General features: G+C 41.4%; 3 protein-coding genes across 5 annotated transcripts in view; 1 reads left to right on the top strand and 2 right to left on the bottom strand.

Moving 5' to 3' along the window:
- Positions 1-287, bottom strand: part of LOC115228857 (40-kDa huntingtin-associated protein) — a 31,820-nt gene extending 31,533 nt beyond the window's left edge. The window contains exon 1 of the mRNA XM_029799332.2: positions 33-287. The gene's annotated coding sequence lies outside the window, so the exon portion shown is untranslated. The remainder of the gene's footprint in view (positions 1-32) is intronic.
- A 46-nt stretch (positions 288-333) lies between these two features.
- Positions 334-19,560, top strand: LOC115232485 (nucleolar protein 12). Of its 3 annotated transcripts, none has more exons than XM_036514766.1 (6): positions 334-483; positions 6,354-6,459; positions 7,338-7,505; positions 9,652-9,761; positions 11,088-11,213; positions 19,548-19,560. In XM_036514766.1, exons 1-5 carry the CDS (start codon positions 407-409, stop codon positions 11,209-11,211), a joined length of 585 nt encoding a protein of 194 aa, XP_036370659.1. In that variant the 5' UTR covers positions 334-406; the 3' UTR covers positions 11,212-11,213; positions 19,548-19,560. The 3 variants fall into 3 exon arrangements, with proteins under 3 accessions (XP_036370659.1, XP_036370653.1, XP_029658245.1); XM_036514760.1 differs by lacking the exon at positions 19,548-19,560 and adding an exon at positions 19,424-19,442; XM_029802385.2 differs by lacking the exon at positions 19,548-19,560 and having other exon boundaries at positions 11,088-12,282.
- LOC115232484 (FAD-dependent oxidoreductase domain-containing protein 1) overlaps positions 12,268-20,178 on the bottom strand; it is a 28,856-nt gene continuing 20,945 nt past the window's right edge. The window contains exons 7-9 of the mRNA XM_029802383.2: positions 18,258-18,393; positions 16,676-16,780; positions 12,268-12,623 (exon numbers count right to left, since the gene is read on the bottom strand). Of these exons, the coding sequence (XP_029658243.1) occupies positions 12,369-12,623; positions 16,676-16,780; positions 18,258-18,393 (496 nt within the window). The 3' untranslated portion in view covers positions 12,268-12,368. The remainder of the gene's footprint in view (positions 12,624-16,675; positions 16,781-18,257; positions 18,394-20,178) is intronic.

Here is a 20,178-nt window from a genome sequence, read left to right as displayed (position 1 = left end):
GAATTTAAGCAAGTTTGAGTGGATTAAATTACCTTTTAACAAAATACAGTTGGTTTACCGTCCTCGCACTTCATTCTTATTTCGTAAACATCCAAGCAAATGTTTGTCATTGCGAACAGGGAAAACGAAACGTAATATTTTCAGTTTCACTTTTAGAACCGAAAATTGACTAAATTTAATTATAACCAAAACAGTTATTAAAAATATTTTCAAAAATATTTCGTAATTTTGAACGTGTTGCTTGATTTGACATCAAACATGAACAGACTTGTCGCAGGTATTTTCAATAACAATTTTTTTATTTATCTATTAAACGAATTACCGGAACCAAAATATATCAGACACATCTACTCAGTGAACACCGTGAGCTAATAACCGGTGTTTAGTCAGAGGGGAGATTTTAACGATGGCTCCTCGAAATAAAGCCCCAAATACAAATCGTAAAACCAAAGTTTTCATTGCATTTGACGAAAATAACAGAAGGTATTTATAACAGCCTTTATAATTTACCTTTAGCTATTATTAACAGTTTAATGTTCATATAACTCTTGTATATTTCTTCCACGTGGTTTGATAGTAAATAACTCGTTTCCTAATCCAAGTTATTCTGTTTCCTCGGATTATTAACGTCACGAATACTTTTTAAAGGAATTCCAACGGCACATATTCTCGTTTTTCACTGTTTTTGAGTCAACCTCTTTGCATGATGTCTGTAAATGTAGCGTTACGAACTGCTAGAATTGTTTGTAATTTAGGCAAAAGGTCCGCAATTTTGAAGGGAGGGCATTATCCCTTATCATTGACACCAGAATTTGACTGGTACTTTATTTTTATCGACCTCAGAAAGATTAAAGGTAATTCAGAACAGAAAGACCCTGAACAAATACCGCATGACATTTACCCGTCATTCTAACACTTCTGAGCCAAATCTTCCTCAAATCATACCTTACGTATCTTAAAAAGGTAGGATGTATTGGGTAATATCTTTCTCCATACACAGTGTCTGAATAAAAAAACTGGATGGTCACGACTGTAGCTTCCTTGATCATGGATCTACTTGAGAAGAGGTGAATTGGGACTAAGCAACACCTGTTTACAGGTAATTTCATAAAAACTACGTTAACGAGGAATCGTCTACAACCTATAGCAATGAGTAATTTTATACACAGTCACTCTACTTAAAAGCATTCAAATTGCTTTCAAATCACACCTTAAAATAATGAAGGCCACTTCGGCTATTCCGGGCCAAAAATCACTATCTGAATGAAAGACGGGATGGTCATGACAGGAACACATTTGATCACAAATCATTGCTGATTTGAGGTTACACAACAATCATATTTTGGCATCGGGGTCTATTTCGTCCTTCATTCTCATGGAATGGAGATATTCTTGTGTCATAATTGTTAAGTATAACAACTGACTAATAATAATGTAAGGATGATAATTTTTAGCTTTAACAATGGTCCCATTATGTAAGGGAGATTTTCTCCTGTTATAATTCCATTCACGTCTACAAAGCTTTATACCAGAGGTTCTCAAACTTGGGGTCACCGTCCCCCTCACAGGCACATAATACCCTCAACGCTCCACCCCTATTTTTATGTATAAATAAACATTTTATATTTTATTAATTTATATATACTATGAATCATTTGATATTTAATGTAATATTATGTAATTTGTATACAATACTATAATAATAATATAATAAATTCATAGCGTCCCCCAATCAACTGCCTTCCTCCCAACGCCTCATTTTTCTCTACTGCCCCCTTACACACCAGCATCCACCTGGACCATCTCAACGCTCATTGGGGGAGCAGCAGCACCCATTTTGAGAACCTGTGCTTTATACGAATATCAGATCAATCCAAGTACTTTAGTTCCGTTGATCACAAAAGAATAAAAGTATTAGCAGGAATTTTGTTTGACAATATGATTCAATCACTTAACTTCATTATATGCATCACCATTATCATAATCATTTAATGCTCAACAAAACGCGGTGCTCCAGCATGGCCACAGTCAAATGACTGAAACAAATAAAAACAAAATATATGGTTAGTCCACATTACTCTGTAAGGGGAATGGGGCTGGTTTCCCAGTTTTTTGGCATAAATATTCCTCCCTGGATGGGATGCCATGGGATTACTTGTTTTTACCAGCTGAGTGGACTAGGGCAATGTGAAATGAAGTGTTATGCACAAGAATACAACACATCACCGGGTCCAGGAATTGAAACCACAATCTTGTGATCATGAGTCCAACACCCTAACCACTAAGCCATGCACATCCACATACACACACATAGACATATGACAAATTTCTTTCAGTTTCCATCTACCAAATCCATTCACAAGGCTTTGGTTGGCTTAGGACTATAATAGAAGACACTTGCCCAAAGTGCCAAGCAGTGGGACTGAACCTGAAACGACATAGTTGGAAAGCAAGCATCTTAACCCCACAGCTGCATCTGTGCCTCTTAATGATACTGTTACCTTATCCCATGGAGGACCGAAAGACGAAAACAACCTTAGTAGGATTTAAACCCCCAATCATAAAATCATGTAGTTCAACTCTCTACTGTTTTTGCCATATCAAATTTGTTTAACAATGATAATATAATATAGGCAGTGGGTGCTCTGAGAGGGGTCTCGGGGAGTAGAGTCCCTGCCTTCCTGAGCTAGTTTTCCACCACATTTCTAAAAAATCATGGTTGAGGCCTTGGTCTCGGGACCACTCATATCTAGAAACTGAGGTTTGGGGTAAGCAACGGTATGCTCCTCATAGAAGCTCCAGCTCCAAATAAGCCTCATGATAGCAAGGTTGAGGTGGGCTGCACCTGCCTGCATCGGTTGCCATGGCATTGAGATAGATCCGGCCACCTTTGCTAAGTGGGAACAAAACCCGGATTTAAAACACTGGATGATGATGATGAGGAGGAAGAGGAGCCTCGTGCAGTCTCCTGGCTTGCCAGTCCTCAGTCAAACTGTCCAGCCCATGCCAGCATGGAAAGTAGACATTAAATGATGTGATGATGATAAATGATTTCTGCAAGAATTGTTTGTTTTATTTCAGTTAACAACAGTGTTGCCAGACTGGCTGCTGTGCCAGTGGCAAGTAAAATGCCCCATTCAAGCGTGGTTGATGTCAGTACTGCCTGACTGGCCCTCGTGCAGGTGGCATGTAAAAGGCACCCGCTACACTCTTGGAGTGGTTGGCATTAGGAAGGACATCCAGCTGTAGAAACTCAGCTAGATCAGATTGGAGTCTGGTGCAGCCTTCTGGCTTGCCAGCTCTCAGTCAAACTGTCCGACCCATGCCAGCATGGAAAGCAGATGGCCTCGGGCCGACCAAAGCCTTGTGAGTGGATTTGGTAGATGAAAACTGAAAGAAGCCTGTCGATATATATATATATGTATGTTTGTGTGTCTGTGTTTGTCCCCCCAACAACGCTTGACAACCAATGCTGGTGTGTTTATGTCCCCGTCACTTAACGGTTCGGTAAGAGAGACCGATAGAATAAGTCCTGGGGTTGATTTGCTTGACTAAAGGCGGTGCTCCAGCATGGCCACAGTCTAATGACTGAAACAAATAAAAGAATAAAAGAAAAGAAATTGTAATCATTTAATTCTTTCAACTTTTGCTTGTTTCAATCTGCAGACTACAGCCATGCTGGAGCACCGCCTTTATTGGAGTAAATCGACCCCAGAGCTTATTCTTTGTAAGCCTAGTACTTATTCTATTGGTCTCTTTTACTAAACCGCTAAGTTGTGGGGATGTAAACACTCCAGCATCGGTTGTCAAGTGATGTTGGGGGACAAACATATACATACATATATATAAGACCCGGCAAGACTAGTCAGGCCATAACCCGTGGCCCCTACCTGGGACATAGTCAGTCCTCCTGTGCATACCTTCCTTCTTGTGACACTTATGAAGACCTGTTGAGGCAAGTGAAAATCAAATCAAAACAAATCAAAATAGATGAACATCAGTGGAATTGTATTCTTTGTGGTACCAGTGCCGGTGGCACACAAGAAAACCACCCAAACGTGGCCGTAGCCAGTACCGCATCGACTGGCCTCCGTGCTGTGGGCACAACAAACACCATCCGATCGTGGCCGTTCGCCAGCCTCATCTGGCACCTGTGTCGGTGGCACATAAAGACACCATCCGAAGACCCGGCGACGTAGTCAGTCCACCTGTGCATACCTTCCCTCTTATGACACTTGTGAAGACCTGTAGGCAAGTGTGTGACACTTGTGAAGACCTGTTGAGGCAGAGGCAAGTGTGTGACACTTGTGGAGACCTGTTGAGGCAAGTGTGTGACACTTGTGAAGACCTGTTGAGGCAAGTGAAAATCAAACCAAATCAAAATAGATGAACATCAATGGAATTTGTATCTTTGTGGTTCCAGTACGGTGGCACACAAGAAAACCATCCGAACGTGGCCGTAGCCAGTACCGCATCGACTGGCCTCCGTGCTGTGGGCACAACAAACACCATCTGATCGTGGCCGTTCGCCAGCCTCATCTGGCACCTGTGTCGGTGGCACATAAGAACACCATCCGAAGACCCGGCGACGTAGTCAGTCCACCTGTGCATACCTTCCTACTTATGACACTTGTGAAGACCTGTTGAGGCAAGTGTGTGACACCTACTTATGACACTTGTGAAGACCTGTTGAGGCAAGTGTGTGACACTTGTGTAGACCTGTTGAGGCAAGTGAAAATCAAAATCAAATCAAATCAAATCAAAATAGATGAACATCAATGGAATTTGTATCTTTGTGGTACCAGTACCGTTGGCACACAAGAAAACCATCCGAACGTGGCCGTAGCCAGTACCGCATCGACTGGCCTCTGTGACGTGGGCACATAACAAACACCATCCGATCGTGGCCGTTCGCCAGCCTCATCTGGCACCTGTGTCGGTGGCACATAAAAACACCAACCGAAGACCCCGGACAATACTAGTCAGGCCATAACCCGTGGCCCCTACTTGGGACGTAGTCAGTCCACCTGTGCATACCTTCCTTCCTTCCTGTGACACTTGTGAAGACCTGTTGAGGCAAGTGAAAATCAAATCAAATCAAATCAAAATAGATGAACATCAATGGAATTTGTATCTTTGTGGTACCAGTGCCGGTGGCACACAAGAAAACCATCCGAACGTGGCCGTAGCCAGTACCGCATCGACTGGCCTCCGTGCTGTGGGCACGTAACAAACGTCATCCGATCGTGGCCGTTCGCCAGCCTCATCTGGCACCTGTGTCGGTGGCACATAAAAACACCATCCGAAGACCCGGCAAGACTAGTCAGTCAGGCCATAACCCGTGGCCCCTACCTGGGACGTAGTCAGTCCACCGTGTACCTGTGCATACCTCCTTCTTGTGACACTTGTGAAGACCTGTTGAGGCAAGTGAAAATCAATCAAAACAAATCAAAATAGATGAACATCAATGGAATTTGTATCTTTGGTACCAGTGCCGGTGACACACAAGAAAATCATCCGAACGTGGCCGTAGCCAGTACCGCATAGACTGGCCTCCGTGCTTTGGGGACGTAACAAACACCATCCGATCGTGGCTGTCCACCAGCCTCATCTGGCACCTGTGTCGGTGGCACATAAAAACACCATCCGAGCGTGACCGTCTGCCAGCCTCGTCTGGCACCTGTGTCGGTGGCACATAAAAACACCATCCGAGCGTGGCCGTTCGCCAGCCTCGTCTGGCACCTGTGTCGGTGGCACATAAAATCACCCACTACACTCTCGGAGTGGTTGGCGTTAGGAAGGGCATCCAGCTGTAGAAACACTGCCAGATCTGACTGGCCTGGTGCAGCCTTCGGGCTCCCCAGACCCCAGTTGAACCGTCCAACCCATGCTAGCATGGAAAACGGACGCTAAATGATGATGATGATGATGATGATGATATATGACAGGCTTCTTCCAGTTTCTGTCTACCAAATCCACTCACAAGGCTTTGGTTGGCCTGAAGCTATAGTAGAAGACACTTGCCCAAGGTGCCACGCAGTGGGACTGAACCTGGGGGCCATGTGGTTGGTAAGCAAGCTACTTACCACACAGCCACTGCATGTACGATGAGCTTCTTTCTGTTTCCGTCTACCAAATCCACTCACAAGGCTTTGGTCAACCTGAGGTTATAGTGGAAGACACTTGCCCAAGGTGCCACGCAGTGGGACTGAACCTGGAACCATGTGGTTGGGAAACAAACTTCTTACCACACAGCTGTGCCAGATATATATGTATTTTTTCCTTGATTAATTTCATTAATTTTTCATTTCTTTTGTAGCTAATCTAATTTTTTTCACTCTTTTCCTCTACAGGAATTTCCTGACAGGTTTCAGGAAACGAAAGAAGGAACGACAACATAAAGCCAAAAAAATGATGGAAGAAAAACTGAAAAAAGAAAGAAGAGAAATAAGGAAAGAGGTGAGTTTCTTTGGTGTGGGTTGTTGTGTGTTCTTTTGCTTTTACTGGCTTCAGTCATTTGACTGTGGCCATTCTGGAGCACCACATTTAGTTGAACAAATGCCCCCCTCCCCCACCAAGACTTATTCGCTGTAAGCCTAGTACTTATTCTACCGGTCTTTTTTGCGGAACCACTAAGTTACGGGGATGTAAACACACCAACATCGGTTGTCAAGCAATGGTGGGGGAACAGACACATACACACACACACACATATATATATATATATATATATATAGTAGAAGACACATGCCCAAGGTGCCATGCAGTGGGACTGAACCTGGAACCATATGGTTGGGAAACAAGCTTCTTACCACACAGCCATGCCTGCACTTATAAGTTGTTTTTTTCTTGGTAGGGATGGGGGATTGTGGGGAATCTGAAATAGAAAGATTAAATAAAAAGTGGGAAGAAAATAATAGTATGGTGAATATGAAGGCATGGGTGTGGCTGTGGGGCAAGAAGTTAGTTGCTTCCCAACCACATGGTTCTGAGTTCAGTCCCACTGCATGGCACCTTTGGGAGTGGATTTGGTAGATGGAAACTGAAAAAAAAACTTGTGTATATATGTGTGTGTGTGTGTTCTGCATCCCTGTAACTTTGCAGTTCAGCAAAAGAGACCAATAGAATAGTACCAGGCTTAAAAAAAGTAAATAAAAAGTACTGGGATCAATTCATTTGACTAAAATCTCTTCAAGGTGATGCCCCAGCATGGCCGTAGTCTAATGACTGCAACAAGTAAACATAGAAACCAACACTAAATATTGATGATGATATTTTCTACTAAAGATAAAAATCCTAAACATCTTGTATTTTGTTTTCTTTCTCTCTTCTTTTAGAAACGAGAACTGTTCAAGACAATGGCACGAGAATCTGCAATTCCTGAAGAAATCAAACATCTTCTTGATCCCAAAGTTTATGATTTGGACGATCACACTGTGACAGTAACAGACATCTCAGAAGTTGACCTTTCTGGTCAAGATGGATTACGACTGGGAATAAACAAGGTCAGTCAGTGCTAAACACGGTCATTGGTTGTTGTTGTTTACCTCCAGATTAGCTGTAATCAAATGGACCTATGATCTGTGACATTTCAACCATAGCCATCGTGTTTTATGAGCAAAAGCTTTCCAACCATGACCGTCTTGTCTCTTTTTGTTTTTTGTATATAGCAGTACCACATCACCGATTAAGTTCTTCTTTTCTAAGGTTAGGGTATGATTCGGGGGAGATTTGGCTGCTATTTGAAGGCCTTCTTCCCCCAAGTCATATTGGTTTTGAATTGTCATCAATGCTTCTGTAACTTTGCTTTTATTCTTCTAGGTAGGGGTCTAGCCCCTTTCTTTGACCTATGCAGCATGAGATGCCATGCCAGGAGCTTGCCTTGAAGACTTTATCCTATAAATCGACCCCCCCCCCAATTATTATTTATTAATGGGAGAGTATTGTAGTTCGCTTGAAGCATTGTGTATTGTTTGTAAAGAATAAAAAGTTTTGAATGGTACAACAATGCACTATAATATAGACAATGGGCTATATACCTGTTGTAATTTAACCATCCATAGTTTGATATGATATTTCAGAATAATATTCCTTCTTTCGATATTCTTAAATGGAGTCGCTGCTATAATCGGTTTTATTTTTTAAGTTTGGTACTGCTCTAAGTCGCTTCTGCCGAACTGTTAACTTATAGGGACGTAAACGAACCAACACCAGTTGACAAGTAGTGGTGGAGGCAGGGGAAAAAAAATGCAAAGGCACACACATACATACATATCTAACAAGCTTCCAGTTTCTACCTACCAAACTCACTCGCATTAGCTGTCCTGGAGTTATAATAGAAGACACTTGCCAAAGGTGTCATGCAGTGCAAGTGAACCCAAAACCATATGGTTTCAAAGCAAACCTCTTAACCACATAGCCATACCTGTATTTATGTTAATTATTTCATTAAACCTTTTATCATCATCATCATCGTTTAATGTCTGTTTTCCATGCTGGTATGGGTTAGACGGTTCAACTGGGGTCTGGGAAGCCAGGAGGCTGCATCAGGTTCCAATCTGGTCTGGCAAGGTTTCTACAGCTGGATGCCCCTTCCTAACACCAACCACTCTGAGAGTGTAGTAGGTGCTTTTTACAGGCCACTGGCACAGGAACCATCAGGGGGCACTGGCGTTGACCATGTTTGGATGATGCTATTTACATGTCACCAGCACAGAAGCCAGTCAGGGGGCACTGGCCTCAGCCCATGCTTTCATATTGTCTGTGATATATGCCCTGATATAACTCTTTGTTAGTCATTTGTCATAAGATATTTAGAGCAGTACAGGGCATTCAGGTATTCATGCCATTTAAATTTTTTTCTGTGGGAGACTCAATTCCTGGTTGTTTCGGAAATTAGAAAAACACAAAGGCAGAATGTATTTTTCCATGGAAGCCATCATCATCATCGTCGTTTAACATCCGCTTTCCATGCTGGCATGGGTTCGATGGTTTGACCGAGGGCTGGCAAGACAGAAGGTTGCACCAGGCTCCAATCTGATCTGGCAATGTTTCTACAGCTGGATGCCCTTCCTAATGCCAACCAGTCCGAGAGTGTAGTGGGTGCTTTTAACATGCCACCGGCATGAGGGCCAGTCAAGCAGTACTGGCAAAGACCATGCTCGAATGGTGCTTTTTATGTGCCACTGGCATGAGAGCCAGTCAGGTGGCACTAGTAATAACCACGCTCGAATGATGCTTTCTACATGCCACTAGCATGGGACCAGTCAACTGGCACTGGCAATGACCACGCTTGAATGATGCTTTTTACGTGCCACCGGCATGGGACCAGTCAGCTGGCACTGGCCATGCTCGAATGATGCTTTTTACGTGTCACCAGCTTGGGAGCCAGTCATGTGGCACTGGCAACGATCACGCTCGAACGGTGCTATTTACATGCCGGTGGCATGTAATACAGTTACATAATGGTTAAATGATGAAAAGGTTGTGCAAGTCTCTTGTGTATGAACTTAATATTCTGTATTCTCTAATTTCCTCTTATTATTCATCTGATGATTGGTTAATTCGTAAAGTTGTATATCATACAACATGCATATTTGTGGAATAAGTTTGATGGAGTTGTTATTTTGGTATTTCTTCATTTTTCTGTAGGCTCTTAGAGAAGAAAAGGAACCAGCAGAAATGCTAACAGACCCATCAGAGGAAAATACCGATGGAAAAGTGAAAAATAAGAAGATTTTTGAAGAAAAACTTCGCAATCGGTTAGTATACACATGTGTGCACACACACACATTCATTTATTTTACCTGTATATTTGTTAGATAAATATGAGGTATTTGTTTTATAACTAGATACCCTTTGTGTTGCTGAATGTGACTTGTTTTAATGAGTAAATAGATTTTTATTCTCTTTGTCTTTGAAAGTGCAGAGCTACAGGATGATTTGTAAGCAGGGAATATCAAGAAAAGTCACTGTTTTTTGTTTCATGTTTTTCATGCAAGGATGTAGAATGTGCCGGTAGCACATAAAAAGCACCATCCGAACGTGGCCGATGCCAGCGCCACCCCGACTGGTTTCTGTGCCGGTGGCACATAAAAGGCACCATCCGAACGTGGCCGTTGCCAGCACCGCCTTGGCTGGCTTCCGTGCCGGTGGCACATTAAAAGCTCCAACCGATCGTGGCCAATGCAGGACCCCCCTGGCACCTGGCACGTAAAAAGCACCCACTACACTCGCGGAGTGGTTGGCATTAGGAAGGGCATCCAGCTGTAGAAACTCTGCCAGATCAGACTGGAGCCTGGTGCAGCCCCTGGCTTCCCAGACCCCGGTCGAACCGTCCAACCCGTGCTAGCACGGAAAACGGACGTTAAACGATGATGATGATGACATATGCATGTGCACAAACACACACACACGTGTGCATACATGAAAACATGTCTGGGCTTCTTGACATCTTGTATGATCTTTGTAAACAAATGGCTCATTCATTTGGTGTTATTTATTTCCAGTTCTTTTCATAAACATGTGCAGGCTATTTGTTGTTTGATACACTGGGAGATTATTACTTTGCTTGGAAACAGGTAACAATTGAAGACAAGAGGGATGTCTGACCTTATAAAACTCTGCTTTGCCAATGTGCTTTCATTTGAGCCATGAAGGCTTGGAAAAATAAATGTTAAAACAGTGATGGTGATAATGATGATTGCTAGGCTTCTGTACAGCTTCAGACTACTAATTCTACTCATAAGACATTTGTCTGCCTGAGGCTACAGCAGAAGACATTTGCCTAAGGCAGAAACTGAGACTGCATAGTAACAAAGCATCTCTCTCTTTATATAAGTGTGTCTGGGTATGTAGGTGTGAATATATGAAAGTGGCTCTTTTTTTTCTGTTCTGCTTAATTTATTTATTAACCCCTGTTCGATGCACAATATGAACTTGTGAAACAAAATGCAAACGTACTAATGAGACCACTGGATGTTCAATGAGATAAGTTGAGCAGAGCAGTGTTTGAATGACAATTCAACAAGTTAAACGAATGGATGTCATCACATCTCTTATTTCGATTTAATCTTTTGATATTTCAGGATCAAAAAAGCCAATGATTTACAACAAAGACTGAAGGCAAAACAGAAGAAAAAACATGTCCCTCGAAGTGATTCAGACCCAAAATCTAGAAAAGATAAAATGTTTCGGAGAAAGAAGAAATAAAGGTTATTTTAGCTTATGTACTTCTATGTTGTCATTTTGCTGAAGGGTTGTGCAAGGGAAAGTACTTTAGCTAAACTGAAAAAGGGCTACAAGTGGGTCACTGAGCTGTTTGGTTAGGTTGGTAATTGTTAAATATTAATAAATTCTTTCACAGTCAGTATTTTCCATCATGTATTTCCTTTCATTAAAAATTCGGCAACTTTGTAATTTAGTTGTGCTCCATATTACAGGACAGGTGAAATGGGTTGTAATTACTGACCAAGGAGAAGGTAGCATAATTTCTTTGTTGTTCAGAAAAATCTAAGTAACTGAACCATCTATACATTCCCATATTCCCATACTAGTGACAGAGAAACCAGGTTTATCTGTAATAACACCAGTTTTTAGATATGAATGGGTGTGTTCGGCTGTATGCAAAACATTAGGAACAGCAACATCATGGATGATGTGAGTGTAGGAATACCTAACTCTGACAGGCTGGCTGAAAGAATCAGCAATTGATGCTCAGATGGGTTGAACTTTGCTTCACAACCTTGTTGCCACTTTATCAGGTGTCTTCTACTAAATGCCTTGTGAATGAATTTAGTTAATAGAAATTGTGAGGAAGCCTGTCATATACCTTTAATGTCTGCTTTTGATGCAAGCATGAATTGAATGAATGCGTAGTATTGACGCTAAGTTTTACAGCTGGGTTCCCTTGTTTCTCAAATAGGGAACCTTTTATTCCATGTGTCTTTCAAAGTGCAGAACTGGCAGATGATTTGTTGACAGGGAATGTCAACTACTATCTCAGATTTAGCTCAATAATTTTGATGTGAAGCAAAGAATCCAAATATTCACACAAATATGCACAGGCACACGCACAAATGATAAGCTTCCATACAGTTTCCATCTCCCAATTTCATTCGCAAGGCATTGGTCAGCCTGAGGCTACAAAGGGTCAAGAGGACCATTAATGACATTAATTTTACCTGTCTTTGGGAGATCTCTAAAAGCTATGGGCATTACCCACTTCTTCCAAGCCACAAGGTAAAGGAAAAAATCCAGAAAACAAACAAATAAATAAATAAAAACAAGCGATTTTCTTTATTTCATTATTTGTCTCTCTTTCTCTCTCTCTGATGGTTATGTGTGCGTGGAAGAGTAACTCTTCTTAGTTAAACAATTCCTTGTTCAAATATAAGTTCATCATCCAACAGTCTTTCAAATGTAAATCTGGATAAATCTATAGTTTCAAACTTGCCATCAATAATGCATTCCATAATGGCACGGCCAATGGCAGGGGCATGTTGAATGCCATGGCCACTGAGACCATTGGCGAAAAACATATTCCTGTGGTAAGGGTGATTTCCAATAATTAAATTTTGGTCAGCGTAATTGTAATCATAGAAACCAGCCCAAGCACTCTTCACCTAAAAGGAAGAAAGGAAATATGAATATTACAAATAAGTTGCATAAAATGACATTCTAGGGGCATGGAATAAACAAATCCCTGACTTGAAAAATAGGTAAGGATTGGCAACAGGAAGCTCAACTGGCTGTAAAATCCTGCCTCAACTCTCCATGGAAACTACGTTAGGATGGAAAAATAGGTTCTAAACAAATGATATTTGGTTTGCAAGATTCTTTATGTGAATTTGTGTTGAAATAAATTTTGTTGTTTAGGGAGAGTCATTATACCAATATAATTAACACACACACTGGTTCAGTTCCATTAATTTATTAAATATCTGATTGTTTTGTTTTTGTTAGTCAAAGCTCTTTTGTGACTAAATGTGCACACATTGGGTTTCTTTCAGTTACCATTTACCATATCCACTCACAGGGCTTTGGTTGGCCTGGGGCTATAGCAGAAGATGCTTGCCCAAGATGCCACACAGTGGGACTGAGCCTAAAGACAGGTCTCAGTCAATAGTCACTGAGAAGGTTGCAAGAAGCAGCAAAGGAGCTTTGACAAACAGTCGGAATTTTAATAAATGAGTGGATTTGAATCAGTGTGTGTTAATTATATTGGAATAATGACTCTCCCTAAACACAACAAATTGATATATAGCTCTGTGATAAGAAGTTTACTTCCCAGCCACATGTTTTCAGGTTCAGTCCCACTATGTAACACCTTGGGCAAGTATCTTCTGCTATAGCCCCAGACAAACCAAAACCTTGTGAGTGGATTTGGGAGAAACCCAATGTGCACATGTGTTCTTTTATTTGTTTCAGTCATTTGAATGTGGCCGTGCTCGAGCACTGCCTTTATCAACTTGTTCTTTGTAAGCCTAATACTTATTCTATCGATCTCTTTTGCCAAACTGTTAAATTACGGGGATGTAAACACACTAGCATCGGTTGTCAAGCGATGGTAGGAGGGACAAACATACACACACACACATATATATATCATCATCATCATCATCATCATCATTTAGCGTCCGTTTTCCATGCTAGCATGGGTTGGACGGTTCAACTGGGGTCTGGGGAGCCCGAAGGCTGCACCAGGCCAGTCAGATCTGGCAGTGTTTCTACAGCTGGATGCCCTTCCTAACGCCAACCACTCCGAGAGTGTAGTGGGTGATTTTATGTGCCACCGACACAGGTGCCAGACGAGGCTGGCGAACGGCCACGCTCGGATGGTGTTTTTATGTGCCACCGACACAGGTGCCAGACGAGGCTGGCAGACGGCCACGCTCGGATGGTGTTTTTATGTGCCACCGACACAGGTGCCAGATGAGGCTGGCAGGTGCCAGACGAGGCTGGCAGACGGCCACGCTCGGATGGTGTTTTTATGTGCCACCGACACAGGTGCCAGATGAGGCTGGCGGACGGCCACGATCGGATGGTGTTTGTTACGTCCCCAAAGCACGGAGGCCAGTCTATGCGGTACTGGCTATGGCCACGTTCGGATGATTTTCTTGTGTGCCACCGGCACTGGTACCACAAAGATACAAATTCCATTTATGTTCATCTATTTTGATTTGTTTTGATTTGATTTGATTTTCACTTGCCTCAACAGGTCTTCACAAGTGTCACTTGCCTCAACAGGTCTTCACAAGTGTCACAAGAAGGAAGGTATGCACAGGTGGACTGTCTACGTCGCCGGGTCTTCGGATGGTGTCTTTATGTGCCACCGACACAGGTGCCAGATGTGGCTGGCGAACGGCCACGATCGGATGGTTTTCTTGTGTGCCACCGGTACTGGAACCACAAAGATACAAATTCCATTGATGTTCATCTATTTTGATTTGGTTTGATTTTCACTTGCCTCAACAGGTCTTCACAAGTGTCACGCGTGTCACACACTTGCCTCAACAGGTCTCCACAAGTGTCACACACTTGCCTCTGCCTCAACAGGTCTTCACAAGTGTCACACACTTGCCTCTGCCTCAACAGGTCTTCACAAGTGTCATAAGAGGGAAGGTATGCACAGGTGGACTGACTACGTCGCCGGGTCTTTGGATGGTGTTTTTATGTGCCACCGACACAGGTGCCAGGTGAGGCTGGCGAACGGCCACGATCAGATGGTGTTTGTTGTGCCCACAGCACGGAGGCCAGTCGATGCGGTACCAGCTACGGCCACTTCGGATGGTTTTCTTGTGTGCCACCGGTACTGGAACCACAAAGATACAAATTCCATTGATATTCATCTATTTTGATTTGGTTTGATTTTCACTTGCCTCAACAGGTCTTCACAAGTGTCACACACTTGCCTCAACAGGTCTTCACAAGTGTCATAAGAGGGAAGGTATGCACAGGTGGACTGACTACGTCGCCGGGTCTTCGGATGGTGTCTTTATGTGCCACCGGCACAGGTGCCAGATGAGGCTGGCGAATGGCCACGATCGGATGGTGTTTGTTGTGCCCACAGCACGGAGGCCAGTCGATGCGGTACTGGTTACGGCCACGTTTGGGTGGTTTTCTTGTGTGCCACCGGCACTGGTACCACAAAGAATACAATTCCACTGATGTTCATCTATTTTGATTTGTTTTGATTTGATTTGATTTTCACTTGCCTCAACAGGTCTTCATAAGTGTCACAAGAAGGAAGGTATGCACAGGACTGACTACGTCCCAGGTCGGGGCCACGGGTTATGGCCTGACTAGTCTTGCCGGGTCTTCTCATGCACAGCATACTTCCATAGGTCTCGGTCTCTAGACATTTCCTTAGTGAGACCTAAAGTTCGAAGGTCGTGCTTCACCACCTCGTCCCAGGTTTTCCTGGGTCTACCTCTTCCACAGGTTCCCTCCACTGCTAGGGTGTAGCACTTTTGCACACAACTATCTTCAGCCTTTCTTGTCACATGACCATACCAGCGCAGCCGTCTCTCTTGCACGCCACAACTGACGCTTCTTAGGTTCAGCTTTTCTCTCAAGGAACTTACACTCTGACGATTATGAACACTGACATTACACATCCATCGGAGCATACTGGCTTCATTTCTTGCGAGCTTACGCATATCCTCAATACAACGGGCTTCTTTAAGTTTCCGTCTACCAAATCCTCTCACAAAGCTTTGGTCTGCCCGAGGCTATAGTAGAAGACACTTGCTCAAGGTGCCATGCAGTGGAACTGAACCTGGAACCATGTGATTGGTAAGCAAGCTACTTGCCATGTGTGTATTTGTATCTCTCTGTCTCAACATTGCATGATAGATGTAAAATGACTGGAATTGTCATACAAACATCATCATTCTTTTCACATATTCTGCAAGAACAAGTCTGCGCATGGAGTAATACTAACTTGGCTTTGAAGCAGGTAAGGATTGGCGACAGAAGGGCCTCTGGTCATAGAAAACCTGCCTCAATAAAGCTCTCTCCTTGCCCCTTGAAAGCATGGAAAAGTGGATGTTAAAATGACGATTTTTGTCTAATTTAGGGATCACATATTTGCTGATGAAGAATATTTAATGTTATCAGCATCAACATTTAGCATCGGCTTTCTATAGTGCCATGGGTTAGATGATCTGACTGCACCAGGTTCCAGTCTGATTTGACATGGTCTTTACAGCTGGATGTCCTTCCTAGCACCAACTACTCCAAGGGTGTAATGGGTGCTTTTTACAGGCCACCTGCATGGGTGCTATTTGCATGACACTGGTAACAGCCATGGCTATGATTTCACTTGGCTTGATGAGTCTTCTGAAGTGCAGCATATTGTCAACGGTCTCAGTCACTTGTTGCCTCCGTGAGGTCCAATGTAATATATATATATATCCATAGTTGTCAACTCATTAATCATGACTTTTCCCAAACAGCAACACTGACAGAGTACATATGTATATGGGTTACTAAACTAGTTAAAACTAGCAACATCCAAGCACACAAGCAATACACAAAAAGACTTTAATGTAGAATAGTTAAGAATGAAATTACAAAAGAACATAAAAGGACAGTAAGACATAGCAAAGCAGACAACACAGACTGTTGACAATGCATTGAGAAACTGATGTTAAATAATGATGGAAATATATACCTTCAGAGACTCAAATTTTGACACTCTTTTTGCTAAAAGTGGCCAAACGTTTTTATCAAAATATCCATAATCTACATCAAGATTGTCAGTTGATGGTTCTTCTTCCTGAAAATCAGAAGAGAAAAGAATTATTTAAAATACAATAAATATTATTTTCTATTTGCTTACTTTGTTTCGTTAAATTCAGCCATAACTATAGTAAATATTAGTTGGGTTTTTTTTAACCCTTTTACAGCAGATGTCAGATATATCAACTCAAAATTTGATTACTTTTAACTGCACAAAGCAGTTTTATATACCAAGCTCTCTCTTTTACTGAGAAATATCATACTTAGAACTATTTTTTGTTGAGATATGTCAAGTTTAAGGAGGCAATGTGACCCGTAGAAAATACTAATTCTATTTCTTTTGATAGATATTTAAAATCCTTTACTGGAAAACCCATGATATTTAAAATAAGCACAGGACTCTAAATTTTAGGAAGAGACAAAGGGTTAGCCAACTAAACTGACACCCAGTACATATATATATATATATATATACATAGAGAGAGAGAGGTACAATGGGCTTCCATACAGTTTTCATCCACTAAGTTCACTCACAAGGCATTGGTCAGCCCAGGATTATAGTAGGCTTGTGATATCTATTGTGGCTCTGTGTGTTTGTTCCAAGTTCAAATTCTGCATCCTGTCAATAGAAACAGTGACCCTTTTCCTGTCAGGAGTTGACAACCTGACCAGGAGAAAGAAAACCATGAAATTAGATGCACCCCCAGCAGACTGGCAAGTCATAAGGTGTATTTCTTTCTTTGTTTTTATGTCTAGTTTTCCATGCCGACATGGGTTAAACAAATTATGTCCTGCCTGTTGCTAATTCTTATTTATATTTCTTGTAAGGGATGTCATATTTCTTATATGTCTTCAGAGGCACAAAGCCAGTAGATGATCTATTGACAACCACATCAGTATCTGTAGTTGAGCAATTTTCTGAGGAGTGCAGATGTAAACACAGTAACACACACACACAGATATATATATGATGAGTTTCTTTTAATTTTCATCTGCCAAATCCACTCACAAAGCTTTTTATTGTAGAAGAGACTTGCCTAAGGAGCCATGCAGTAGGACTGAACCTGAAACCATATGGTTGGGAACTGAAGCCCCTAATCACGTGGTGAACATGTTCATGGGAAGATTTGTAATCTGTAAATTTGTGAAGAAGTGACTAAAGGGTGATATGGTTTCAACCAGTGGTTCTCAACCCATTTTTTTTCTAGAGGTGCTTTGATTCCTATTTTACTTGGATGGACCCTCATAGCTATCACGATGTTTTAAGAAACCCTATTATAATTTTATAATTGAATATTAGAAATTACATACAAAAAAAAAATCATTAAAACATTTAATGTGTTGTAGAAGTATAACTGATTTACTATACATAAATTTTAACAACAAAATCTTATATGGACCCTTAGGTATCCATATAAACTACTGATTTAAACAAACTAAATAGAGAGAGAGGGAGATGGATACATATATATACATGAAGAATTTCATGACTGGTATATTACAAATGAACTCACTTCTGTTGGCGACATTCCACAAATATAATGTCCACCAAATCCTTCTCGTCGAAAATACATTTTGGTTGGATCTATGACAAATGGAGAATCAACACCGGGGCCTTTTGGACAATGGACTACATAAACATAGCGTTTTCTGGAAAATTACAAATAGATGAGTAAATAAATAGTTCAAAATGCTTATAAAAATAACTAGTAGTATTATGAGATGAACTTATTTCTTGAAGTTTACACCACATTTCATGGAAATAGTATCTCAAATTGTATTATCTCTTAATGACAATGGAAAGTCTGTGTTAGGCTGTCATGTATTGCAAATGGATGATATATTAGTGAATTAAAACTGAATATAAACACATATGTATATACATGCATTCACACACACACATATATACACCCACTCACATTATATATTTATATATATATACACACTGGAACACACACACATGTAGTACCAACTTCCTTTTTACACCAAGCCTGAAATGTAAACAGTTGTAAATTTGCTAACATTTCTATTGTTTTTTCTGTTCTCTCTTTTATTGCTTTTATTTCTCTTTGACAAAGGATATAACCTAAAACTTTAGATCCTCTTCTGGTCTTTTCATTTGGATTTGGTCATTCAACCAGTCAATGACACCTGCATGCCATTGGGAAAGTCAGTAAATTAGGCCAATGGGTAGACTCACAAACTTTTTAAGTCTAAGCACATGCAGAGAGTGAATGTGTGCTCTTTGCTGTCACATCACATGAATGACTCTGTTTTGGACTGAATAGTGACGAGAAATGGGTTCTCTATAAAAATGTCAAGTGCCAAAGACAGTGGGTAGGGAAAGGAGAAACAACAGCACCCCAGGCTAAAGAAGTTTCCACCCATGTAAGGTGTTGTTATCTGTTTGGTGGGATATGAAAGGTTTAGTCCACTTTGAACTTTTAAACTCAAACCAAATGATAACAAAGGAGATCTATTTTGAGCAGCTTAAGTCAGCACTAGAAGAAAAATGACCATCTTTGGTTTCAAGACAAAAGGTGTTCTTCCATCAGGATAACGGTCATCTACATACAGTGAGAATAACATTCCAAAGGCTGTAGCAGTTTGAATGGGAAATGATGCCCCACCCATCATATTTGCCAGACATTCTCCCAACTGAATATCATTTATTTTGCAGTCTTCAAAATCATTTGGATGGGAAAAATATGAATTCTGTAGACAAGGTCAGAACAGTACTGAAGGAGTATTTTTCATCACAGACAGGTGAATTTTGGAAGAGAGGCCTTGCAAGTCTACCAAAGAGATGGAAGAGCATTGTAGAAAATGAAAGCAAGCATATTTTAGATAAAAAAAGAATTCTATTTATCTTAATTTTGAAAAATAAAAGTATAAAAAACTGCATTATTTATGGGATGATCCAGTGTATATATTTGTGTGTGTGTACATACACCATCTTCATTTAACATTTAAAATTTTCCATTCTAGTATGGGTTGGACGGTTTGACAGAGGCTGGCAAGCCAGAGAACTGCAACAATCTTTACTTTCTACTTTGGAATGGTATTTATGGCAGGATGCCCTTCCTAATGCCAACCACTTTACAGAGTGGCTAGGATACTTCTTACTGAAGTAAGACCATCAAGTAACTTACAAGACAAGACCCCTCGGCTGAGGGAAGAGTAGTATCAAGGGAGGTGTCATTTTGCTAGGTGACAAAAGGTTTAAGTATGAATAGAGGGAAATAAATAGGGGTCTTGCATTAAAAGAAATCCATGGTTACCTCAGTAGGAGAGAGGAAAGAGAGAGCGTGAGAAGGGAGAGAAGATGAAAAAAATATGATGGGCGTGGGGATGGAATGGGAGGCTGTACACTGAAGTTACAGGGAGTTGTATGTAAGTGAAGTGGAACCAAGGATTGGATAGTGTGAACGGGTG

This window comes from Octopus sinensis, linkage group LG2 (assembly GCF_006345805.1).
Source record: "Octopus sinensis linkage group LG2, ASM634580v1, whole genome shotgun sequence".
Classification (NCBI taxonomy): Eukaryota; Metazoa; Mollusca; class Cephalopoda; order Octopoda; family Octopodidae; genus Octopus; species Octopus sinensis.
This window is presented reverse-complemented; position numbering and strand designations above follow the sequence as displayed.